Source organism: Zymoseptoria tritici, chromosome 10 (assembly GCF_000219625.1).
Source record: "Zymoseptoria tritici IPO323 chromosome 10, whole genome shotgun sequence".
Lineage (NCBI taxonomy): Eukaryota > Fungi > Ascomycota > Dothideomycetes > Mycosphaerellales > Mycosphaerellaceae > Zymoseptoria > Zymoseptoria tritici.
Genome location: NC_018209.1, coordinates 869,938 through 893,518, shown reverse-complemented (window position 1 = coordinate 893,518; position 23,581 = coordinate 869,938). Strand labels below are relative to the sequence as shown.

At 51.6% G+C, this 23,581-nt stretch overlaps 4 protein-coding genes across 4 annotated transcripts; 1 reads left to right on the top strand and 3 right to left on the bottom strand.

Moving 5' to 3' along the window:
* Positions 1-37: 37 nt before the first annotated feature.
* Positions 38-977, bottom strand: MYCGRDRAFT_96252 (uncharacterized protein; the record flags this gene model as incomplete). The annotated part of the gene is made up of 4 exons (XM_003848842.1): positions 38-274; positions 428-478; positions 676-730; positions 811-977. 4 exons carry the CDS (start codon positions 975-977, stop codon positions 38-40), a joined length of 510 nt encoding a protein of 169 aa, XP_003848890.1.
* Positions 978-2,172: 1,195 nt separating this feature from the next.
* On the bottom strand, positions 2,173-4,890 carry MYCGRDRAFT_48745 (DNA replication licensing factor mcm3; the record flags this gene model as incomplete). Its single annotated transcript, XM_003848841.1, has 2 exons — positions 2,173-4,769; positions 4,818-4,890. The coding sequence occupies 2 exons, from the start codon at positions 4,888-4,890 to the stop codon at positions 2,173-2,175; spliced, it is 2,670 nt and encodes an 889-aa protein (XP_003848889.1).
* A 258-nt stretch (positions 4,891-5,148) lies between these two features.
* On the bottom strand, positions 5,149-6,798 carry MYCGRDRAFT_76370 (uncharacterized protein; the record flags this gene model as incomplete). Its single annotated transcript, XM_003848840.1, has 2 exons — positions 5,149-6,450; positions 6,520-6,798. The coding sequence occupies 2 exons, from the start codon at positions 6,796-6,798 to the stop codon at positions 5,149-5,151; spliced, it is 1,581 nt and encodes a 526-aa protein (XP_003848888.1).
* Positions 6,799-7,104: 306 nt separating this feature from the next.
* MYCGRDRAFT_111058 (uncharacterized protein) lies at positions 7,105-11,842 on the top strand (the record flags this gene model as incomplete). Its single annotated transcript, XM_003849062.1, has 6 exons — positions 7,105-7,443; positions 7,558-8,952; positions 9,537-10,223; positions 10,306-10,544; positions 10,602-10,795; positions 11,409-11,842. The coding sequence occupies 6 exons, from the start codon at positions 7,105-7,107 to the stop codon at positions 11,639-11,641; spliced, it is 3,087 nt and encodes a 1,028-aa protein (XP_003849110.1).
* Between the last annotated feature and the right edge of the window lie 11,739 nt (positions 11,843-23,581).

Here is a 23,581-nt window from a genome sequence, read left to right as displayed (position 1 = left end):
GTCAGCCTCGCGAGGCGCGGTGAGACAATTCCAGACTTCACAGCCACAAAGCACTCTGCTCATCCAATATTCGTTCGCGTTTCCCATTCAACCAGAGTCGTTCAAAAAAGGAGGTTGCGTTGCTGCTCCCCATCATCGTGTTCCTGCCGATCACGCCAACACGAAGCAGAGACGACAACCACCGGCCAGAACCAAGCTTGTGCAGGAACCCTGAGATTGGCTGCACTCGGCTGATCACTACACCCATCTGCGCATCCTGCAAAGCATGTCTTTGCTAACATTGGGGTCTAGAGTGGATTTGATTCGAGTATAGGCGGCAGAAGACGCACGCGCGCTGTCGAGATCTGCAACCCGCATCTGTGCATCGATCTGGTCTGGCGAATGGCGGCTCTCGGCGTCTATCTCAGACATATACATGGGTACTCACCTTGCACAGCTGACCGCGAAGAATTTGTCGAATCGCAATGATGAGGTGTGCCTGGATTCTGATTCATCTCGACAGTCCTGATCGTCGGATGCCGGACCTCACCTCCTGAAAGCGATCAACGGCACAAGGCGAAGTGATCCACACGTCCGGAGATTGTATGGCATTTCAGGGTCTCTCAGTCCAGATGGAAAAAGTGGGACTCGGCCGGCCATGCCGAGAATATCACAAGCCAACGGCGGCGGCCTCACCTGTATGTTATGTGCTCGGTATATGTTCAGCGGCTCGATTTCGTTCACATTGAGGCTGAAGACAAAATAGTCATGCACTACATCGGAACGACGAAACATGCACAGGTTTGCTCTTGACGGCCGTCGGGAACGCACGACCTGTCATTTCGATGACCACACTCCCGATGCATGCTGTGCGATGGGTTCACAACGAGATACGAACCACGTGGACCGCTCGCGCTGCCATCGTACAAGTCATCGCTGATGTCCTTCGTTTGGTCTCCGTGCGAGGTCGTTCTTGCGACGGGAGAGATCGACTTCATGGGCTCCGATTCATGGCTTGCATGGGAGCGGAAACTGAGTCGCTATACCACGTGCAATCGTGATCCACCCGATAGATCTACGCGCGCGTGGTAAGCATGGCTGATAATGAAGCGACAATGTAGTGCGCGATACCCGATGAAGAGACTCTGTTCTGGCAGTAATACGCCTTCACGAGAAGTAACGACCATCGAGCAGGAGACTTAGTTCCCGATCGTCGGCTCCCCTCGGCCAGGATCCCACTGAACAATCAAGTACAGCTCATATCAACCGCAGCTAACATATAGCTTACCACACTATCACTCCCCATCTTCTACTTATGCGCCAACCTGTCCCGTCACCAAGAACTCAACGCACAAGGCGAAGTGCAGAACATCCAAGGCCTCCAACCTACGTCCGTCCCGAGGCAATGGTAACTCTAATGGTATCGCCAGGATAGCCCAACAAAGACACTATAGGCACAAGCACTTCACGTTTCAGCCGCTAGACTCGCGATGCAAGATGACCTATCATCCACAACCAGCTCTACACCGCTACATTCCACGAGACCGCACACGGCCTCCGACTGGGTCGCAGCGAGTTCCGATCGCAACACCCTCCTTTGGAACTTCAAACATCGCTCGTTGATGACTGATAATCGCGATTTTCTGACGTTGTGGTTTCAGCCCACTCGGCAGTCCATGGGTATTCCAATGATCAATTTCGCAGATGCTCACACGGAGTAGTCTGGACTCGATCGCTCCATCGATCGCATCAACTCATCCTTCACGGCCAAAATCTCATCACACACCGCTAGCGCATTCAGCCGAGCTCATCCGGGAATGTTTCATCGCGAAGCTCACACAGCTTACCCCCAAGGCTCAAGGGTCTCTGAAACAACCAACCCCCAAGGGTCGCGAATGAAATGCCAAGGACTGAAGTCTAGAACAGACCAGAATGAAATGCCAAAGGGGTGAAGTCTAGAAGAGACCAGGGAAGTCCAGATGGACCAGGGGAACGACTGGACAGTGCGAGTCGAAAAGCACGGCTTTCGATCTGCATCGGTGGATCGTGGGATGAAAGTAGTGAGGACATATCGCATTCGTGCCATACAGGCTCTGTAGTAGAACTTCCAATAACGTCCAGTATCCCGCATTCCATCCTATGCCATGAACGAACACCAAACTCCGCTGAACACCAGATCTCCTGACAGATCCCTCAAATCTTATAAACAATTCCTCCACTCAACATGATCTTATTCCTCTCATGCAACATCTCCAACGCCTTCTCCGCCTCCGCCTCTTCAAATCTCGCCTCTCCACTCCTCAGTCTCGCGTTCACAGCCGCGACCAATGGTTCCACGTCCGCCGCGTCGTTGGCGAAGAGAGGGCCATCAATAAGTTGGCCCAAAGCAGTCTGGAAAGCTTGTAGACGCGGAGCTGTGATGGCGGGTGTCGAGGCGGCCGCTTCTTCTTCTGACTCCTCATCTTCGACCCCTGGAGTGGCTGCTTGCTCTTGTGAATCGTCTTGCAAAAGTTGGGAGGCGGGTTTGGAGGACGCCATGCTGATTTGACTCGAGTTGTTGGCGCCGTTGGTTCGTTGGGTCGTGGTTCTTGAGCCGCGGGCAGGTGTGGATGTGTACAGGTCTTCTTCTTCGTTCTCATCTTCATCGTCGTCTTCGGCTCCACCACGCGAGTTGCCGTTTGGTGCGCTGCGTGTGCTGCGAGCGGGTGTGCGCGTCGATCGAGCATTGACGGAGGCTCTGAAAGCACCATCGCCATCGCCATCGTCGTCGCTCTCCTCTGAGTCGTCTGTGGACATAGCGTCTGGGTCTGGAGACCGACGTGCCTTCTTGCGCTTGCGAGATTCGTCTTCGACGACTTCTTTGAACAGAGCGAATCGCAGAACACCTTCTGCGACCTCGGCGTCCTTCTCCTCCACACGCTGCGACAGTCGAGACTTGGCGTGTGCTGAAGCCAGACGAATGAGTGTCTCCAGAGTACGAGCGGTCATAGGAGAAGTCTTGCGTTGATTGCCCTCCATGTCGTCGTTCCGCAGCGCGCTATACGTCGCGACAATGTGGTCCGCGGCACCCTTGGTCAAGATTGGCTTCATCCTTGACTTGGCGTATTGAATGTACTTCTTCACAAAGGGGATGCTGAGCACTTCGACTCGGCGGTTGGCGCCACGACCGACGGTGATGGTCACACCAGAGTGCAGCATGGCGTTGAATTTTTCGTACACTTCGCTTGGCTTGTTGGCTTCGCCCTCATCTTCGAGACCGACACCAAGAGTCTGGTTGAGCTGCTCGCGGACCGGAGCGCCTTCTTCGGTGCCAGGCTGGCGGTAGCGATGCATGCGGAGGACATGCTCTGAGACTTGTCGATCGCGGACGTCTTCAATGTCATCCGTCACCACGAACAGTAGATCGAAACGGGAGAGAAGAGAGTCGGGAAGAGCGATGTTCTTGTGAGGATCCTTGTGGGTGTCGTACTGGCCGTAGATGGGATTTGCTGCTGCAACGACCGAGCAGCGAGCATTGAGCGAAGTGTGAATACCAGCCTTTGCGATCGTGACGGTCTGCTGTTCCATGACTTCGTGGATGGCCACACGATCGACATCGGACATCTTGTCGAACTCGTCGATACACACCACACCACGATCTGCCAACACCATGGCTCCTGCTTCTAGTCGGCGCTCGCCTGTCTCTTTGTCTTGTGTGACGGCTGCGGTCAAACCGACGCCAGAGGAACCACGACCGGTGGTAGCAATGGCCAATGGTGCTGTGTTAAGAACGAAACGCAGGAGTTGCGACTTGGCTGTGGATGGGTCTCCGACCATCAAAATGTTGATGTCACCACGAAGATGGGTGCCGTTGTCTAGGTTCTTCTCCATACCGCCGAGAAGCATGAGCAGAATGGCCTTCTTGATGTAGTCGTGACCGTAGATACTGGGAGCAAGCGACTGCGAGAGCAGATCGAAGACCCTTCGCTGCTTCGAAATTTTGTTGATATTTCTGATGTCCTGATCGGTGATGGGTTGCTGTGCGATACCGCCGCCTGATTTCGAGGAGAGCAGAATCACATTATTCGCAAGGATGAGCGTCTTGAAAGTCGAGCTGCCTTGTCCTGCATTGCGGTTTCCAAGCGATCGGTAGATTCCAACCAGCTGTATTCTGTCTCCGGGCTTCACGCGGTCCACCATATCGTCGTCCATGATGACATCCACACCTCGAGGCAATTGTCCAGCCGGAGCTCGCTCTGGCATTTCTTGGATTGAGATCGTCTGGTGATCCCGGTATGTGCAGTATCCGTACTCTGTTACCAAAGGATTGCCCTCGCCGTCTTCTGTGGGGTATACGCTCGTGCTCGCCGCACCGTTTGCAGTCATCGTCTGATCTCTGTATTCTCGAAAGTGGAATGTCGATTTCCGCTCGTTCCAATGCACACTTTTTACAACCTTTGGTCGCACCAAAGAGCACTTGGTGACAATGCCCTCCAGCGAAACCATGTGGTTCAGATAGCTCGAAGCCAATGTTCTCGGGTTGCACGCATATTCGCCGAAGCTGCCCACATACGCGCAGTAGTACATCGCTTCCTCGTCGACATGTTGTGTGGATCGATTTCGTAGAGTCTGAACGATGTTGAAGAGAGCGCGATCGAAGGCTTGCGAGTAATCGAAGGGTTGGTTCAGCAGGCCCTCGGCCATTTCTCTGCTGTGGGAGCGGATCTCATCGATGCTCACTGTCAGTCGTCGCAAGCCGCGATTGAGCATGAGCAAAATCTCTGCTTGGTAACTTCGCGCGCGAGGGTCCTCTACGATACGTTAGGAATGGTTTTTAACGTTTGTGCAGTTTTGCGTACGTGGATCGAGGAACTCCTCAGCCGCGCGAATGCGGTCTCTGACGGCCTCATCGCGCAATTGTAGGCCGTCCATGGTGGACGACTAGTAGGCAGTAAAGCTCCAAGGCGAAAGAAGGGGTGAAATGTTCGGCGGCGAGTGTCGGTCGTCTGGAGTTGGTAGATGGTGTGGTGGTTGAGAAATGGAGGGGAAAGCCGCGAACGCGAACGAAACACGAAAGCGCGTGGATTTCTAAAGTGGTACACATTGTTCTTAGCGTCCTACACTTTACGCCGAGATGAATGAGAGAGCGTGGCTGTCTTCTCTGGCAAGTCCCTCGACACTGGTCGCTGTCTATGAGTCCAAGATCTTCAGCATATCCTCAACAGTCCTACACTTCTCCCTCTCCTTGCCCTTCGCCTGACCGCGTCGAATCTCCTCCGCATCGATCCTCTCCCAATCCTGCCAGCTGACCCGGCGTATGTTCCTCTTCTCGACCTCCCTCTTCACTGCATCCCACCCGCTCTTATTCTCGCCAGCACCATCATGAAATTGAACCTGGTTCTGCCAGTCCGACACAATGACATCCGCCGATGTGAAGGCATCGTCTAGAGTGGAGGCAATGACACCAGTCGGTCCACGTTTCACCCATCCGGCGCAGTACATGCCGGGAACATGAGCAGCGGTCAGATCGCCCGGTCCCAGGTCAGGGTTGAGAACTCTGCCGTAACGATCATTGGGAATGATGCCGAGCTTCTTATCGAAAGGCACATGAAGCTCATCTAATCCAGCTAGGGGCTCGGACTCGTAGCCGATGGAGCGGAAAGCGAGGCTTCCTTTGATCATACTTTTCGCGCCAGTGCCTCTGACCTTGACTCCGCGCAGGGCGTTCAGGTTGCTCTGCGGGTCGTCTGTCAGCACCGAGGCAAGCTCCTCGACGTACTCGGTCTGCTCGAAAGCTATTGCATCCAGTGCTGTGCCATTCTGGGAGAGGAACTCTACCGGCGATCGTAGAAAGCCCAACTGCCACGCCTTTTCTGCTTGTTCGATCGGGGTTGTTGCACCCTTCTCCAGCAGTTCCATGATGCGTTTTAGCTGTCGCGGGAGCTTCTTCCGCGGAATCTGGACCAGTTCCTCCCATCCTTCCGGTGGAGGGACAAATCCAAGCCCTGGCATTCTGAGGAGCTCACGTAGCTCTTTGATCGTATATGGAGCTTGCAGAGGTCCTCTACGTCCGAGAATTTTCAGGTCGCGAATCCTGCTTTTGCTGAGAGCTTCCACAGCATGCTCTGAAATATCCGTCTTTCTCAGCTCATCCAGTGGCGCGAGGAGAATGCGCGTCACATCCAATGCTACATTTCCTTGTCCAATGACCACGGCAGTATCTCCTGATTCGAGGTCTGGTTGCAGATCTGCATATTCCGGCAACCCATTGTACCATCCTACAAATGCTCTTGCCGAGTGTACGCCTTTGAAATCTTCGCCAGGCAAACCCAATCTCTTGTCCTTCGAGGCGCCATACGCGAAGAGCATTGCATCGTAGTGGGGAGCTATCAAAGAGAGAGGTAGTTGGGACGGTCCATCGCCTATGGGCGTGTTGCCGATGTAGTTGAAGCCGGGATATTTCGCTACTTCAACTAGAGTCTCGGAGCATTTCTACTGTGTAGAGACCTATCAGTCATGACGAATACTTGCCGTGGGAGAGCTGAGTGTGGCGGGTCGTACTTTTGCTTCTGGGTGATCTGGAGCGATACCAAATCGTACAAGTCCATATGGCGAGGGCAGTCCCTCGTACATGTCGACGCGCGCATCTGGTAGACTTTTCAATAGTCTGTATGCGGAGTAGAAGCCAGCCGGACCAGAGCCGATGATGGCAAGATGCAGCGGCCGTGGTCGTGTGCTGTAGTAGCGGACATTGTCCCCTAGCAGTCGAGTCCCCGTGACGGTGACATGTTTCTGTGAGCGTTGGCAGCTCCGACAGATGTAGCCCGTCCTTGATAACATGTGGAAAGTTGTGTGTACAAGGAATCTCGAGTTCTAGAAAGTCGAAAACCGGCATGTGAAAGAAGCTTGGGTCCCGATGACGATCACTCTTGCGGGGCCGAGCCGAGTTGCTGGAGCAATCGAGCCGGTCGTCAACAGTCGTCAACAGCAGTCCAACGGCCTCCACCGAACACGACATATTCCCTGCTTGCCAGCAGTACTACCGACCTACACCATCGCCCAGTATCTGTGAAGCAGCATTCTTTCCAAATCATCGAATACCACGCTCTCTCGCTCTCGCAAGCACCACCACTCTCTACCGTCGCCATGGGCGGCTCAGGCCAGCCGTACCTTTACGAAGCTGCTTCAGCAAGAAACTCGGCCGCATTTCCATTCAACGACTTCAATCCAAGAGCAGCTACACAGGCCCATTACCAGGCCCAAGCAGATCGCGCAGAGCGACACAAATATAGGCAATCACAACAAGGTCAACCGCTCATCAAACAAATCAATTTCAATGCCCATCCCGACAGCTACCTGCCGGTTCAGGTCCAGCCGAAGGAACATGTGGACATCTCGCCGAACACCAAGCGAAATGTCGTATGGACAAGATGGTCGCAGTTGGCTTTAAGAGTGGTGCAAGAGATCGGCGCATTGGGGATCCTGGTATGCGTGATCTGTCTCAAGATGAAGCAAGATGCACCGAGTTGGATGATACGGATTGCGGTATGATACACGACGATGTACATGATATGCCCAGAAGCTGACAAGATAACTTAGCCGGCATGGGACGCGCTCGTCACAATCTATGCGATATACCACCTGGCGCGACCCGCCAAAGGTCGCACACCTGGAACCAGTGCCAGCTACCATTTCTTCGCGCTCTTCATGGATACCGGTCTCGTCCCCTTCTTCGTCCTGATCGCTCTGTTCACTCGACAAAATTGGACACCAAACCCTGACTTGGAACTTCGCTGGACGAGCTTCTTCAAGACCGAAAAGGCCACCGAGATGATGATTCATGTCTTATTTTATGGCAGTATCGGTATGGGCGGACTGCATCTCCTTAGTATGGGCATAGACATCTACCTTATCGCGATGTTCCGCAAGATTGGCAATATGCCTCCAGACATGAACCCGCTCGAGGACAATCTCACAGGAAGCCTGCGCCAATCATCCCGCCACAAGTACAAGAACTCGGAAGCAACGTTCTCATCCCTCTCCACGGATGATCTCGATGAGAAGAAGCCCGGGTATCTCAGCGGGAGCACTCTGTCCCTCGACAAAGGTCCTCAAGCTAGGGTCATTCCCTTTGGCCACAGCAGGATGGACTCCAACGACGAGTTTTCGCCACACAATCCGAATTCTGCTCGCTTGTCGCGTCAACAGTACGAAGATTTCAGCCTGTACCAAGGACCACAGTCAGCTCGCGACTCCCGTCACGATATCGGCTCAGTTCCGAGTCCGACTTTGGCACGATCCTCTTCGCCGTACCAGCTGCGTGATACTCCGAATCGCCACACTACTGCGCCAACGAACGCCAATGTGAAGTCACAGCAAAGAGAGGGACTCTTGAACGACAACTGGTACGCACAGGAGGAACAGATGGATTCCGACTTGGGAACACCACGTTCTCGCAGAGGGCCCGATCCATCACAATATCCCGAGCCAACTCTACCGAACGTCGAGATCTTCCAGCCCCTCCAATTGAAGCCATTGACCGGAAATCCGCTGACGCCACCGCTCGAGGAGGAATTCGCCGAAGCGTACCGTGACGTGCCAGGCGCATACGACACGATGGAGAAAGGAGTCGCACGTACGATGACCGTCGCCTCCAACACCACCAATGCCTCTTCAGTCTACTCTGAGAGCGCGCCAGCTCTCAGCATGATCGGACGACCTGCCATAGAAACTCCCAAGAGCAAGCATTACGGAGACCTCGCATCGGCCACCCGTGGAGTACGTGGAGCAGCTCCGGCGCCACAGATCAACTTACGGCCAGCCCGCGAGCGTCCACCGCAGATGGACACCTACGGAGTTCCAACACCCGTGTCGTCGCGGACCCCGAGCCCGCAGAAGAACAGCCCAAGAGTTGTCAGTCGCACTGGCGCTGATATCACGGACGGGCACGTTCAACCTGCGGGCAAAGGGTACGGTATGCGCGATCGTCGAGATGTGAGTGGGAAGGTCGCGGAGGAGGGCCGAAGTCATTGGTGATCATGGCAGTATTCAGGGTTGCTCCAGAAGTTTGAAGCCCGGTGAGGAGTACATTTTCTTGTTGGCGTTGGACACACTGATGTTTGATCTGACCTTCATTCGAGCGTCTGGAAAGCCTCTTCTGTCATGCGTGCGAGCATATATATTGTATAGTGAATCCTCGACAGACAGACCAATGGATGAGATGTGATTATGCGGCTCTGTCAGTCCAACGATCTGCGCAGGCAACCCACTTAGTGCCGTGTCTAGTGAGGCTAGGGTCGTGAGTGCCATTTCGGCCCCCTGTACCTCCCGTAGCAATTGTCGTCTGAGGACACGAACAATCTGTCTTCAAATACCGAGCATACCGATCGTCTGCCAACAGAAAAGTATGGCTCTCAGCACGGCGCCGAGTCCTTCGAACCCGTTCAAATCAAGATAAATGTCTAACTTTTACTTGGCGCCATTTGGTAGACCGCTCACACCAATATATGGCGCCAGCGTCACTCGCGTGGCTTGGATCCACATGCTGGAGATTGCAACCAACAACCTGGATTCCGCAGCATCCCGGCGACACCACACCTCCAAAAGTTCGTGCAAGTCGCACGGTGGCTATTGCGACGCACCGAGAGGCGTTTCAGAGAGCTGTGGTGCAGCACGGAGGCAGCGAACGAGGCCTTGTCTGGGCCGTGAGTACACCGCCTGGCGGAGAGGTCAAGATGCCGGAGATGCAACAGCAGCAGCAGCGCAGCAACTTCCTCCTCGCCGCCGCGACCACCAACAATGCCGCCGCCCACGCACCCACGAGCTCCGACGAACCGGAGTCAATACCGCCCTGGGTCCACATCAACGAGCAAGACGAACAAGCGCCTTTCCTTTCCCCCGCCCCAGTCGTGCCCAACTCGCGACACTACAAACCACCACAAGGCAATTACAAACCCGGTCGCAAACTCGATCAATTCCGCAATGCCGAACCGGGACTCCTTTCGACCCGTATCGATCAACATCAGCAACGATGGATACCCTTTATGCAGTCCTCGCCTATGCCGCATGAACATCGCGATATCAGAATCATAAGAAGTCCGCAGTGGATGGAAGAGAACGTGCCGATATCGAGTCGAAAGTGGGAGCCCGAAGACGAGATTAGTCCCGAGACGAATCGTAGGCTGGGAGGGTTGAAGGGATTTATGTTCAGGGGCAAGTGGCTTATAAGTCCGGAGAGGCAGGAGAAGACTGTGAAGTTGTACTGGGTGAGTGCGGAATGTCTTGATCGCAGGATATTTGCGGATTGTCATAGGTTGACAAAAAACTTACGGCTAACGCGATTTCCAGCGACTTCTACTCAAAAACGCGTTCGTGCCGTTGGTATTCCGAATAACAGTGCTGGCCTTTTCATGCGCAGCCCTTGGAGTCGCTGGAACGATATTACACGCCGTCAACAAAGTCAACGGCGACAACGATATCAACAACCAATGCGCTCCTCGCGCATCAACATACATGGGCATCATCGTCAGCGCCATCGCAGTACCATATGTGGGCTACGTGACATGGGATGAGTACCTGAGCAAGCCGTATGTCAATCTACACTCCCGAAAACCATCTCATAATACTGACGTTCCTACTACCAGCCTCGGCCTTCGCTCCGTCGCCGCTAAGACCGCCCTCCTCCTCTGCGACCTCTACTTCATCGTCTTCTCCGCGAGCAACCTCTCCCTAGCCTTCAGCGCCCTCGAAGACGACAGCTGGGCCTGCTTCGACGCCAACTACCAAACCGTCGGCGACGTTCAAATCCAAGTTCCGCGGACCTGTCCGAACAACTCAAGTATCTGCTCGAAACAGCGGGCATTGTCGGGCGTGCTGATTATCACGCTCGTGGCCTGGTTGTTGTGTTTTAGTATTAGTGTCTTGCGGGTTGTGGAGAAGCTGCGCTTGGAGTATTAGAGGTACCACCATGCGAGGTAGCCGGTGTGATGACTTGATGAATTGATGATTGGGATCTTGGATGGAGCATTGCGATGGCGTTTGGGAGGGGTATATATTTAGCAGGCTCGTGGGCTGTAAAGCGCGAGGGAAGAACTACAGGGGAGGTCTCGTTTGTCTTCAGCATCGACCCTCAATGAGTACGGCCTCAAGGCTGGTAGTGAGCTCAAGAAGATTCATCGCTGGCCACTTCAAATCTCAGTCCCGTCAACACAGTTTCGCCTTGTCCAATCGCCGGCACAAATAGGAAAGGCGTGCGATCGTGAACGCAGTTCAGGAAGAGTGCGAGAGCGTTATTGCCTCATCTTTCCCGGACTTGAATGTCGTGGCTTGAAAAACAGGCGTTCCAGACTCCGTACGGCGTTCCGGACCGCGTTTGTGTCCAGCGTAGAGCATTCGGGCTCTCGAGTCGACGGGACTTGCAAACGTGTATAAGTATACGAGGATCTGGGTAGAACGATCGATCCACCGATTCGCTCATCCACTGCCGACCATCCTCTTGACCTTCTCCAACAGCACATTGCTCTCCCTCCCCAGCTTCCTCTGTCCGTTCGGCCCTCCAGTTCTCGCCTTCGCCATAGCTTTCCTGAACCGTTCTCGCTCCTCGATTTTCGCTTGCCGCTCCTTCTCCGCCGCCTCTCTCGCGATCCTCCACTCTTCCATCTGTGCCTTCCGCTGCTGCGCCTGATCATGCTCTTTCCTGAATGGCATAGGCTTAGGTTTCCTCTCCCTCCTCTGTCTCGGCTCACGAAATGTCTTCTGTTGCTCCACCTCCGGCTCCTCCGCTTCCTTGTCCATCAAGTTCTGCCGATCTGGATGCGGTGCGACTGTAGGCTCTTCTTCCTGCTCTGCCTCATCGTCTTCTTTCACGTCTAACGCCATAGACGCAGGTTGTGGGATGGTCTCCTTCTCATCTGAAACATTTGCATGCTTTCGTAATTTGGCATAGTCCTTCTTGATCTTCGCACGATCAATGAGTGCTTGCTTGATCGCTTGGTTTTTTCGCCGGTGCACGCCATCCGGGAGGTTCTCGGATCCGACGGTGAAGCCTTTTCTCTGGCGCTTTCGGTCGGTGCTGTGCTTGACGGCGGTGTCGCTGGTGTCACGTTTCCTCTTTTCAGACATGTTCGGGTGATATCTGGATTTATGGATACTTGTGTATGAGAGATGGTTTTGTGGAGAGAAAGTCTGTGGAAGACATCGGTGAATTCGTGAAGTTCGGCCCGATGTTCTTATCGATAACGATTCGAGATCGAACCAGAAAGCGACACCCTTCCATGATGCCTTCCTTCCCTTCTATTCGATCACTACATGCTGCTATCCACAGTCCCGTCCGGTGACCATTCATGCCCTCGAGATCAACCTCACAGCAAACGCACTTAATGATGGTAGCTGTTTGCAGAGCATCCCTCGGCGCCCTCCCCAAATTTCAGACAGGTCCATTGACAATGATTCTCAGTCATCAAGTGCCGATCGTCTGCACGGCCCGAGTCCGGTCAGGATCAACATTCTCCGATCCTGGTGCATCCATTGTAGCAGTCAATGAGCCAGTGTCGAGATTGAGCCCCTCGGTCATCGCGGCATCTCTGATGACATGGTGCACATGAAGGAAGCTCGCGAGGCTGGAGGTCTGCAGACGGTCAGAAGCTGTTCGTCAATGCAGTAGTCGATGGAAAGGGTCACATACCCGGCTGATCTCCGCTCTGTGCAAGGGTCGAGGTCACGGTAAGGGCCAAAGCCAACAAAAGGTTCGTGAGATGCATGGTTTGAGTAGCTGGATTTGGGGATCGCTCTGTCGAGTTGATTGCAGAACAGTGAGGGTGCGTTTACCTAAGGTCTGTTAATAGGTTATATAGCGCCAAGAGCAAATAACGAGCCATTCTGCGACTCGTTCACTTACTATAATCCGAAGAAGTTCCAGTTATTGCTTATCAGCTCGCTGTCGCTGCTCGCTGACTATTGTAAGGGTCTGAACCGAAGTTGCGCACAAAGGTCCAGATCCGAATGTATGAAATTCTGAAGCTACCGAAAAGAAGATCTATCTAGAACAACGGAACGTCGAGTATAAGCTGTGTGTGCGCGTAGCGTCGCTTGGCGCATACGTGGCCTTCCAGTCGGCCGAAAGGAAGCTTGTTCCCGATTCGGCCTAGTGGATTTCTGAACCGGCGTTCGTCCGTTGGGCGTTGGGCGTTGGCCCAGGCATCGGCACAGCCGATGCAGCCTTAGGCACCAGCCTCTGACAATACCCCCTTTACTACGAAGTACCTACGACTAGTTACCGAGAAGATATATAACCGGTTTAAGCGCTTCTTTAAGTAAGAGACCCTTACTAACAAGTAGCGCGAGTTATAGAGAGCATATACGCTATATACCGCTTACTTAAAGTATATTAGTAGATAGAATAGACACCCTATAAAGCCGGTAGATAAGTCTATTAAGGATGCTTATTATAAGGCGTACCCTACGTACGAGCCCTTTAGAGACTCCTATCCGCTATTCTCCTTCTTAATCTATACTATTCTCGGTACTAACGTAGCTACTAGTAAGTACGCTATCGGCGGTAGAGGAGGTGCTCGTCTCGCTAAGTCTAAGGATAAGGGGTCTAATAAGGATAAGGACGAGGGCTCCGGTAAGGATAGGGGCGAGGACGATAGCGCTAGCGAAGCGGCGAATTCGGAGGATAAGGTCGAAGAGGTAGAAGGTAGCGAGTAGATCCTAAGAGCCGCGTAGTTAGCTAGATCTAATAAGGAGCGCCGCGGTAAGGCTAAGAAGCAACAGATCGTTACTAAGGTTAATCCTAAATACCTTAGAGTAATCTATAAGCTCGTAAAGCCGCTATAGTAGACAATAGCTACTATAGCTAAGAAGGAAGAGCTAAAGGATAAGACGCCGCTAGAGCTTCTTAGTAAGCGGCTAGCTCGCGACAAAGTCGTACTAGAGGGTATAAGCGATAAGGACAAGGACCTACTTTTAATAAGGTTATCGGACAATCTAAACCTTACTATTACTGCTAAACCGCTACTAAAGGAAGAGCTAAGTAGCCGCCTTAGATTATACCTACGAAGGATTATTATATAGGCTAAACCGTCTACGCCGGCGCCGGTCGAGAACCCTCTACCTTACTATACTCCGGCGCAATACGCCTATCTATAGTAGAGTTATACATTCTCGCTATTCCCTTAGTCGTAGCTACTACCGTTAATTAGTAAGATATATAGCGGACTATATAGTTACCGTCGTTAATAAAGGAGGTAGAGTTAAAGTTGTAGGTATTTAAATTTATATAAGAAGTTGCTTACTAACCTATTTTTAGTAGTTTTAATAATAGAGGAGCACTTAGGACGTAAAGATACCTTTAACTACCTTACTAGAGCTCGCGGAAGAGAAAAGTAGGGCTATACTATCGATTTATATAGAGGTGTTTTAAGAATTTGCTAATATTCGGCCTAATTAGGAAGGAGCAGCTGTCAGGGAACGACCAGGGTATCGCTGCCCCGGGCCTGAATCGGGCCTGTTCCAGGCCCGATACAGACCCGATGCAGACCCGAGGCTACCCCAAGCGAGGCTTGGCGCACATATTCCCTTTTGTTCCCTTTTGCCTCCCTTCGTTACACTCGGTAGGCAATATAGACATTCGTATACAGACTGCTTACACGTGTTAGTTGCTACCTGGTTATACTACCCTTACAGTATATTGCCTTAAAACCTACTAAGGGATTAGCCGCACTAAGCACTAAAGTAGGTACTGTCGATCCCCGATTCAGCGCCGAATCAGAACTAAGAGATGCCTCCTAAGAGACAGCCGGACAGCCGAGGCCCGAGCAACGCCCTATCGTTATTAAGACTTAGCGACCCGCCGAACGAGGAGGATAAGCGGGATAATGTAGGAGGACAAGATGCAGGGACACCCGATGCAGACCCGGAACAGACCCCAACGGACCCGGGAATAGACCCGAACACGGACCCAGACTATCTTTAGGTCCCTTAGCATGTTAGAGACTACCTCTAGGAACTAAGGCAGGTTTAGATCGCGTCTATAACGGCGAAGTAACGAGCAGCGCACATTAAGGCTCGCTAAGATGCCGTCGCTATATACGATATAGAACTGGACTATATTAAGAAAAGGAAGAGAGCTCCCTCTAGCCCACAATTAGCAGAGAGAGGGATCAGGTCTGAACTAGACCCGATTTAGAGCCTTCTTAAGTCCGGACTAGGATGTACACTAGAGGCCTCCTCCTTAGAAGCTCTTCGTATGTAGGTAAGCGACTGCGAGAACCGCTTCTATTTCTACAACGTTCCGGACAACATAACTGCTAACAACCGGTCCCGCTATACCGCCTGGGCCATCGAACGAGTTAAGCCGAAGGACCTCCGCGCTGCCATTGTGCGCTACTAGGCAGACTACCCCGACGACTACGCCTCGGACGCTGTTTTCGAATAGAGCGACCTTAAGGAGGTGCTCCGCGACCAGATCACCCTAAAGGCGACCTACATAGCGGAGCTCGCGACCTAATATTAGTGCTGCAAACAGCTTAACAACTAGTCTGTAGGCAACTTCTATACACACATGTAAGGGCTCGAGGCTCGCATAGACGTAGTGCTAATAATGAACGAGGAAGACAGGCAGAACCGGAAGAGTTTCTACTACTCTAAGCTGTCGGAAGACCTTCAGAAAGAGATTAACAAGAACGAGAAGCTCGCTAGTGCGTACAACGTAGCAGAACTTATAGAGATCGCATCGATCTACGAGAACGTCTATTTTCCAAAAGGACGTCCCAGGGCTCGCGATTCTAAACCAAAGAAGGACCCGGAACAGCCCCCCTCCGGCCCTGCTACAGCCGCGAATCCGTCCTAGACCCCGAGGGGTCGGGGCGGAGGTCGACTAGGCTGGAGGGGTAGCCGCGGAAACTTCGCCTACTACATAAACAACACACCTACTTCCGGCGTTAATCGCACACTATCGGGGCACGCCGAGGAGGTAAAAGAGTAGCCCTAGTTAAAGTTGTCGTCGCACAACTTAGCTCCCTTAAGCTAGGGCCGAAAACAAGAGGGAAGGAAAGAAGACTAGCGATTAACGTCCGGATCTACAACGGCGACGGCAGGCTCTAAACACTAACGGCGCTAGTCGACTGTAGCGCACAGATTAACCTCGTCTCTTAATACAAGGTTCAATTACTTTAGCTCCCGAGCAATAGAGCCCCGGCACTAAAGGTTAAGTTCTTAAACGATTATCAGATAACGGTCTATAAGGGCCACGACCTAACAGTGCTAGCGAAGGACTTAAACAGGACCGAAAGAGGGGTGAACCAGACCTTCTAGGCAGCTGCCTTTACCGGATACGATATGGTACTTAGATAGGACTGGATTCTCGCATCTAACCCCCTTATCTATTTCCGGTCGGGGAGATTCGTATGGGCTACAGCCGACGACGATAACGACGGCGCGGAGGAAGAGGACGAGAGCTAGCCCCGGCGCGACCACCCTGCCGGCATAGCACTGCACGCCATCTTCAGCGGTGAAGCTGCATTTAAATAGGAAGGACAGTTCCTAGTCGGAGCCGCAGTACAGGAAGAAGAAGAAGGGGACGCCGACATTACCCCCGAAACAGTAGACATTAACGCCCCAGACAGCGCTATTGCAGAACCGATAGCGGTTTACATCGATAGGGACTACGATCTAACGGAGATCGACCTAAACAAGCGATGCGAGCACTGGATTGCGGCGTTGTTATGCTATAAGCGATACCGCGATGCATGTAAGGGCAAGCTAGAGTTGGCCGACCTGCTAAGACAGGCCTACAGAACTATGCTTACTGTTGCCGCGGTAGAGTAGGCGGACCTCGATCGCGTCCTTCTAGAGTACCGAGAATACGATGTATTTAGCGAGAAGCTAGCCGGCATTATAGCCCGCAACAGCTAGCACGACTATGCTATTAACATCGAAGAAGGGAAAACACTACTACAGATGCTAATATACAACCTCTCGTAGAAGGAGTTAGTAATCCTGCGGGAATACATTAACAAGGCCTTAAAAAAGGGCTGGATTAGGCCTAGCAAGAGCCTATGCGGCGCCCCTATCCTGTTCGTCCTAAAGAAGGACGGTAAGATGAGACTGTGCGTCGACTACAGGGGACTAAACCGAGTTACGATTAAGAACCGGTACCTACTCCCCCTAATTAGCGAAATGCTAGACCGTCTGAGCTAGGCCCGAATCTTCTCTAAATTAGACCTAAGAGACGCCTATCACAGGATAAGGATCAAGGAGGGTAACGAGTAGAAGACCGCGTTTAAGACGAGGTACGGTCTATTCGAATACTTGGTCATGCCCTTCGGGCTGGCCAATGCACTAGCGACCTTCTAAGCGTACATTAATAAGGCCCTCGCAGGACTAGTAGACACTATCTGCGTAGTGTATCTAGATAACATCCTTATCTACTCGAAAAACGAGGAAGAATACTAACGCTATGTTAAGCAAGTTCTTAAACGCTTGCAAGAATAGAAGCTGTATGCAAAGCCTACTAAATGCGAGTTCTACACAGATCGTGTTAAGTTCCTAGGGTTTGTTGTTACACTAGGAGGTATAATTATAGACTACAAGAGGATCGAGGCTATCTATAAATAGCCTATACCGAAGTCCTATAGGGACGTGCAGGTGTTCTTAGGGTTCGCGAACTTCTATAGGAGGTTTATATATAGATACTCTAAGACCGCGAGACCCTTAAATGACATGCTGTCCGGAGGCTAGGTCGTAGACAAGGGGAAACGAGGGAAGAAGCAAGTAGTCCGTAGACCCTTCGAGTGGAATAAGACCTCTGCTAGGGCGTTCTTAGACCTAAAACAGGCCTTTATAGACGCACCTCTGCTTTAACACTTCGATCTATCCCTCCCGATTATAGTTATTACAGACGCATCGGACGCTGCCTACTCCGGCATCCTCCTCTAACTAAAGGAGGATAGCGACGGCAACCGCTACTAGCACCTGGTAGCCTATTACTCTAAGAGCTGGGTAGGACCGGAGATCCGGTACTACATACTAGACAAGGAACTAATAGCTATATCGGAGTGTTTTAAGGCATAGCGGCATTACTTAGAGGGCGCTGCCTATCTAATACAAGTTATAACCGACCACTACAACCTGCGCTACTTTATAACAACGAAGACACTTAACGGGCGTTAGGCTCGCATTGCCGAAACCCTCGCCGCGTACGACTTCGTTATTAAATACAAGCTAGGGAAATTAAACCCTACGGACGGCTTATTACGCCGCCCCGACTACTTTGCGGGCTTTAAAGAAGGTACAAAGGAAGATAAGCTGCAAGGAGCTCTCCCTATCCTTTAACAGTCGCTAAGGACGCTGTTCCCGGACGGCTCTGCGTTAGACCCGCGTAAGGCTAGTAACAGCCCTGTAGTTGCATCTGTGTAGGAGCCCATAGAAGAAACAGGTAGCCCGGGGGGCTACGCGCCTAACGCGTTGGAAGAAACACGATTCTCGACACGCGAATAGAGCATATACGCCGTCTACAGCATCGAGGACGACACCTCGATTAGAAGCGTTCTACGCGTTCTATACTACCTCGTTACCGCTGCGGCGGAGGGGGAGATAGCGAACTCGGCAGAGCTACCGGCCTCGTTCGTTAACCTGATTAGGGATGCCTAGTAAGCGGATCCTTTTGTCTAGGAACGGAGAAGTCGGATAACCGCGCGAAATTCAGGCGTGGCCGCCTTAGCCCCAAAGCAGGCCCTAGGCATACCCGAATTAGACCCGGACCTAGTAGGAGAAGACGACTAGTAGGCGTTCGACTCTAGTAGAATCCTACAGTGTGATAGAAAAGTCTATGTCCCTAACGCGGTATCGCTAAGGAGGGAAATCCTCAGACGGAACCACGACGACCCTACCGCAGGCCACTACGGCTGCTAACGCACACAAGAAATCATCGCCTCTAAGTACTATTAGAAGGGGCTTACGAACGATGTTAACGACTACGTCGGAACCTACGATGTATGCTAGCGGACCAAAACAAAACACTATAAGCCATATAGACGACTGCAACCCCTTACCGTTCCTAGCAGACCGTAGCAGTTACTGTCGATGGACTTTGTCGTTAGCTTGCTACCGTCCAAGGGATTTAACGGCAAGGTATATAACGCTATACTAGTAATCGTTAACAGATTCACGAAGTATGTCCGATACTTCCCTATAAACGACACAATCGACGCTAGTGCTCTAGGAGACCTGATCTACAACCGAATCGTGTGCGAAACAGGCCCCCCGGACGACATCGTGTCGGATCGAGGGTCGATCTTTACTAGCACGTACTAGAGCGCTCTATTTTACTACCTCTCTATTAAGAAGCGACTTAGTACAGCCTTCTACCCTTAAACGGACGGCCAAACCGAGCGCACAAACTAGCAGCTCGAGGCCTACCTTAGGATCTACTGCAACTAGGACTAAGACGACTGGGCCGTCCTCCTTCCTGCGGCGGCCTACGCCTACAATACTAAGGTCTATGCTAGGTCTAGATTTAGCCTAATAAAGCTCGCTTATAGGTCTGATTTAGGTGCTATTGATGGCGTGTTAAAGAAGGACTTCCCTACGAAGGGACTAACGTCGAAGGCGAAGTCGCTAGCTAACGCCGCACGCAAATACCTCGCGAACAGAGATTTGGAGTTTGCTAAAGCAAGGGAACACTTGGAGCACGCAGCGACCCTACAGAAGAAGTACTATAACAAGACGACGGTAGAGAAGTTCTACAACGTAGGTAACAAGGTGCTACTGTTAAGGAAGAACATTGATACTCGGCGACCCTATCGGAAGCTGGTGTAAAAGGTGCAGTTAAGAATAGAGTAGCAGTATGAATCACTTTAGAACAGACTCGATTCGATACTCTCTCGGAAGGAGGAGATTCTACGTATCCTTATACTACGGGCGCAATCTGGCTTAAACGAGCTTAAAAGGCCCTAGTAGGGGTGCATATGCCGCTAAGGCAGGGGATTAGATGCCGATTGTCGGTATTCGGCGGAGGCAGATGTAACATAGCCCCCCTCCTTGCGCAGAGCGTCGCGCTCTAAACGGTCTTACCTCGAGTGAATTCTTTTTAGTGTTTGCCAAGTTTGATAGCCTAAGGCCTTAATTAGGGTCTACTGCGGCTTTAAAACCTAGGCTCGGATCCCTCGAGTTCTTCTCTTCTTTAACAACCTTATGCAGACTTGGTAAGTGTGACTTAATCCTATCCGATGGCTAAACAGGTCCAAAAGTGCCCCCCTAAGGGGCATTTGTAGCCTGTATAGTGCTAACGTGGCGTTTAGTTCCCTCCTAGCCCTATTTTCCACCGGACGACCTCGAATTTTATCGAAAAACCGCTATTCTTACTAAACGACCCTATCCGCGACCGAACGAGCCTATTATAACGCAACCCGCCTCCATCGCGACCTAACGCAAGCAATTCGCCGCTAACGGCATCTTTAAGGGCAATCCGTGCGTCAACTGCCTTAACAAGCCCTTAAACAAGGCCGATTTGGCCTAGTTCTACCTCTTTGCGCGCGAATCGCCGGACAAGTGGGCAACTGATAATAAGGAAGAATATTACCTAAAGTGTTACAATTGCTCCAACCGCGATTGTTTCTAGGTATGTACACATAGGGTTAAAAGGGGGCTTTCGGGGGCTAATATAGTTAAAAGATGCCGGAACTAGTTAAAGGCGACATTACGAGGGCTAATAAGCTCCGCAGGGCCGCTATTGCCGCCGATAGTACCGGAGCGATGGCTACGGCGGCTTGTTCGGCCTATAAGGCGGTCTACGTGCGCATTAAGGGGTATGTGTAGTTAGTTCGGGTCTGTTTGGCTCCGTTAACCCCCTTTTAGGCGCTTTAACTCCTTCACCGGTGTTAACGGCCTCTATCTGCACTAAGGCAAGGCCGAATTCGACCAGACGGGACCGCTTGTGCTTAGAAAGCGCGAGAAGTTGCTCGCTAAGGAGGCTGTAAAGCGAAAGAGGGAGCTTGTAAGTATTTGGGTCCCTTCTTGCCCAAAAGTGCCCTACTAACCCTAATAGGGTAAAGACGTGCCTAACACCCCCCGCAAGCGACTTATTCTGGCCTAAGGATCTACCGAGGACTGCCTAAGGCGTCGCGTTTGGGCCCTTTCGGCCGCTCTAGACACCGTCTATACCCGTGCGGGCGCTAAGAAGGGCTCGAAGGCCTCCGTTGTAGAGGGAGTGCTCCGTCCGACCGAGTACGACCTCTCTAGGGACCTTAAGCCTGAGGAATAAGCATGTAAGCGCTTTTTCGTGTTTCTTTTGTCTCTTTTAGCCTCTTTTAGGCTCGTTTTAGGACTAATAGGCGCGGTAACGCCCGGGTTGTTTCTTTTTGCTACGACTTGGCGACTTATGGATTAGATGGAATCAAAATGACTTTACTGTGCTCGATTGTCTCTCGTTGTGTGATAATGTCGTCCTTAGGGGCCCGTTTGGCCCCTGATTTCCCCCCCTAGGATTTCATTAGATTAAAATTCTTCTAAGGTAGAGAAAATTTTCAGGTAACTAGGAACCGGACTAAGGAGTTAGTGTAGTGTTAACTAGTGTCTTTTGGGCCTTAATAGTGACTTATAACGCGTTTGTATATCTATCGTGCTAGTCTACCGCCCTTAGTACCTCCCGTGCTTCTATTAAATGCTCTTATCGCAGCAGGGCTAATGTGAGTCGCAGGTTCCTAAGTGTTTTTAGACGCGGGCTAGCCCTTCTACGCGATCCTGTACATCTATCTGCCGTGTTGTTTCTTACGCTTTAGGATCTTGTCTACTACGTAAACGTCGGGTTCCTCTAATCGGATCTCCTTTAGGCTATTCTGGGCCCGTTCGGTAATTCTGGCAGGTTTTTCCTCCTCTAGTAGGGAGATGTAGAACGTAGGATAGATGTTTATCGTTTCCGGTAGTTCTAGCGTGTACGCGACGTCGTTCACGACTCGCTTAATCCTGTATAGGCCGACATACTTGTGATCGAGCTTTTCCGACGGCCGGATAGACTTCAAATATCGAGTAGAGAGGTACACACGGTCGCTAACCTTATATGTTTTCGCAGTTTTGCGAGTATTGTAGTATCGTGCGTGTCTCTCCTGTAATACAGCTAGTCTTTTATGTAGCGTTTTCTATAGGCCGATTACTCTGTGCGCTATTTCCGCCGCACTAGGAGCTTTGCCCTCTAATTAGGGCAGGTCGGGCTATCTGGCGGCAATTAGATTGCGAACGTTACATGCTTGGAATAGTGTTACCCCTGTTGTCGCATAGACGCTATCGTTGTAAGAGAATTCGGCTACCGACAGCATCTGTGCCTAGTCGTCCTGTTCGTAGTTGCAGTACACTCGTAGGTATTGCTCTAGCGTTTAGTTCTGACGTTCCGTCTGGCCGTCCGTTTGGGGGTAATATGCGGTGCTTAGGCCCCTTCGGACCCTAAGGTAGTAGCAAAGCGTGCTCTAGAACTTGGATATAAGGATTAGTCCTCTGTCGGACGTAATTAACTTAGGAGTTCCGTAAAGGCGGAAGATTTCTCTTAGGAAGACCTCCGCGAGGGTTTCGGCGTTAATGTCCTTCCGTACAGGAATGTAGTGGGCTATTTTGGACTACCTGTCTATGACGACGAGGATTAAGTCGTATGTGTGCCCTATAAACGTACTTGGGGGCAGATCGGTAATGAAATCTAATGTTAGGTCCTCCTAGGGCCCGTTTGGTGGAGCTTCCGCATAGAGTTCTCTATATAGGCTATATCGCCGTAGCTTCGCCCTGTCGCATGTCTAGCAGCTGTTTACGTAGTCCTTAACGTATTTTCTTATATCTGGCTAGTAGAACGACCGTTGCAACAGCTCTAGGGTCCGTTCAAAACTAAAGTGGCCGGCTAGGGGATCGTTATAGCACTAGCGGAGAGCTGCTAGGCGTACTAGGCCCGCCGGCACATACAGTTTCCGTTCGTAGAAGAGGAATTCGCCCTATATAGCCTACCTTTGGGTCTATTCCGGCGGATCCGGGTTATTTATAGCTAGTTCGACTGTCGATGCTATAGGGTTATGTTTTAGGCTTTCGCGTATTGTATTAATCAGCGGGGAGTCTAATAATTCTTCTATCAGAGTGCTCGCTATTATGTACGTTTTGCTATAGTAGGTCCTAGCGAGCTACAGATAGTAGGTTATAACTGCTATTATGGACTAAACGGGGCTAGATTCGGCCGTCATTCCCTCGGACAGACCTAGTTAGTGCCGAAGGGTGTCTAATGCAGGAGCACTGTCGCTTTCGTTAATCCACCGTCCCGAGTAGTCCCTATCTTCTAAGTCTAGGCGTCTGCTCACTCCGTCTGCGGCGGCATTAAGCGACCCCGGGTTGTACGTTGTGCGGAAGTCGACGTTTGACAGCTGCTCCGCCTATCTTGCCTGTCTTCGGCTTAGTTGCTTAGTTGTTATAAACCATTTTAGGTTGTAATAGTCTGTTAAGACCTTAATTTGGTGCGAAGCGCCCTTAACGTAGTGTCTCTAGTACTTAAAGGCCTCGACTATAGCGAGAAGCTCTTAATCGTGTATGTCATAGTTCCTTTCGGCCGCGTTTATCTTGCTGGAGAAGAAGGCTACTAGGTGCTAGTGCATTTTGC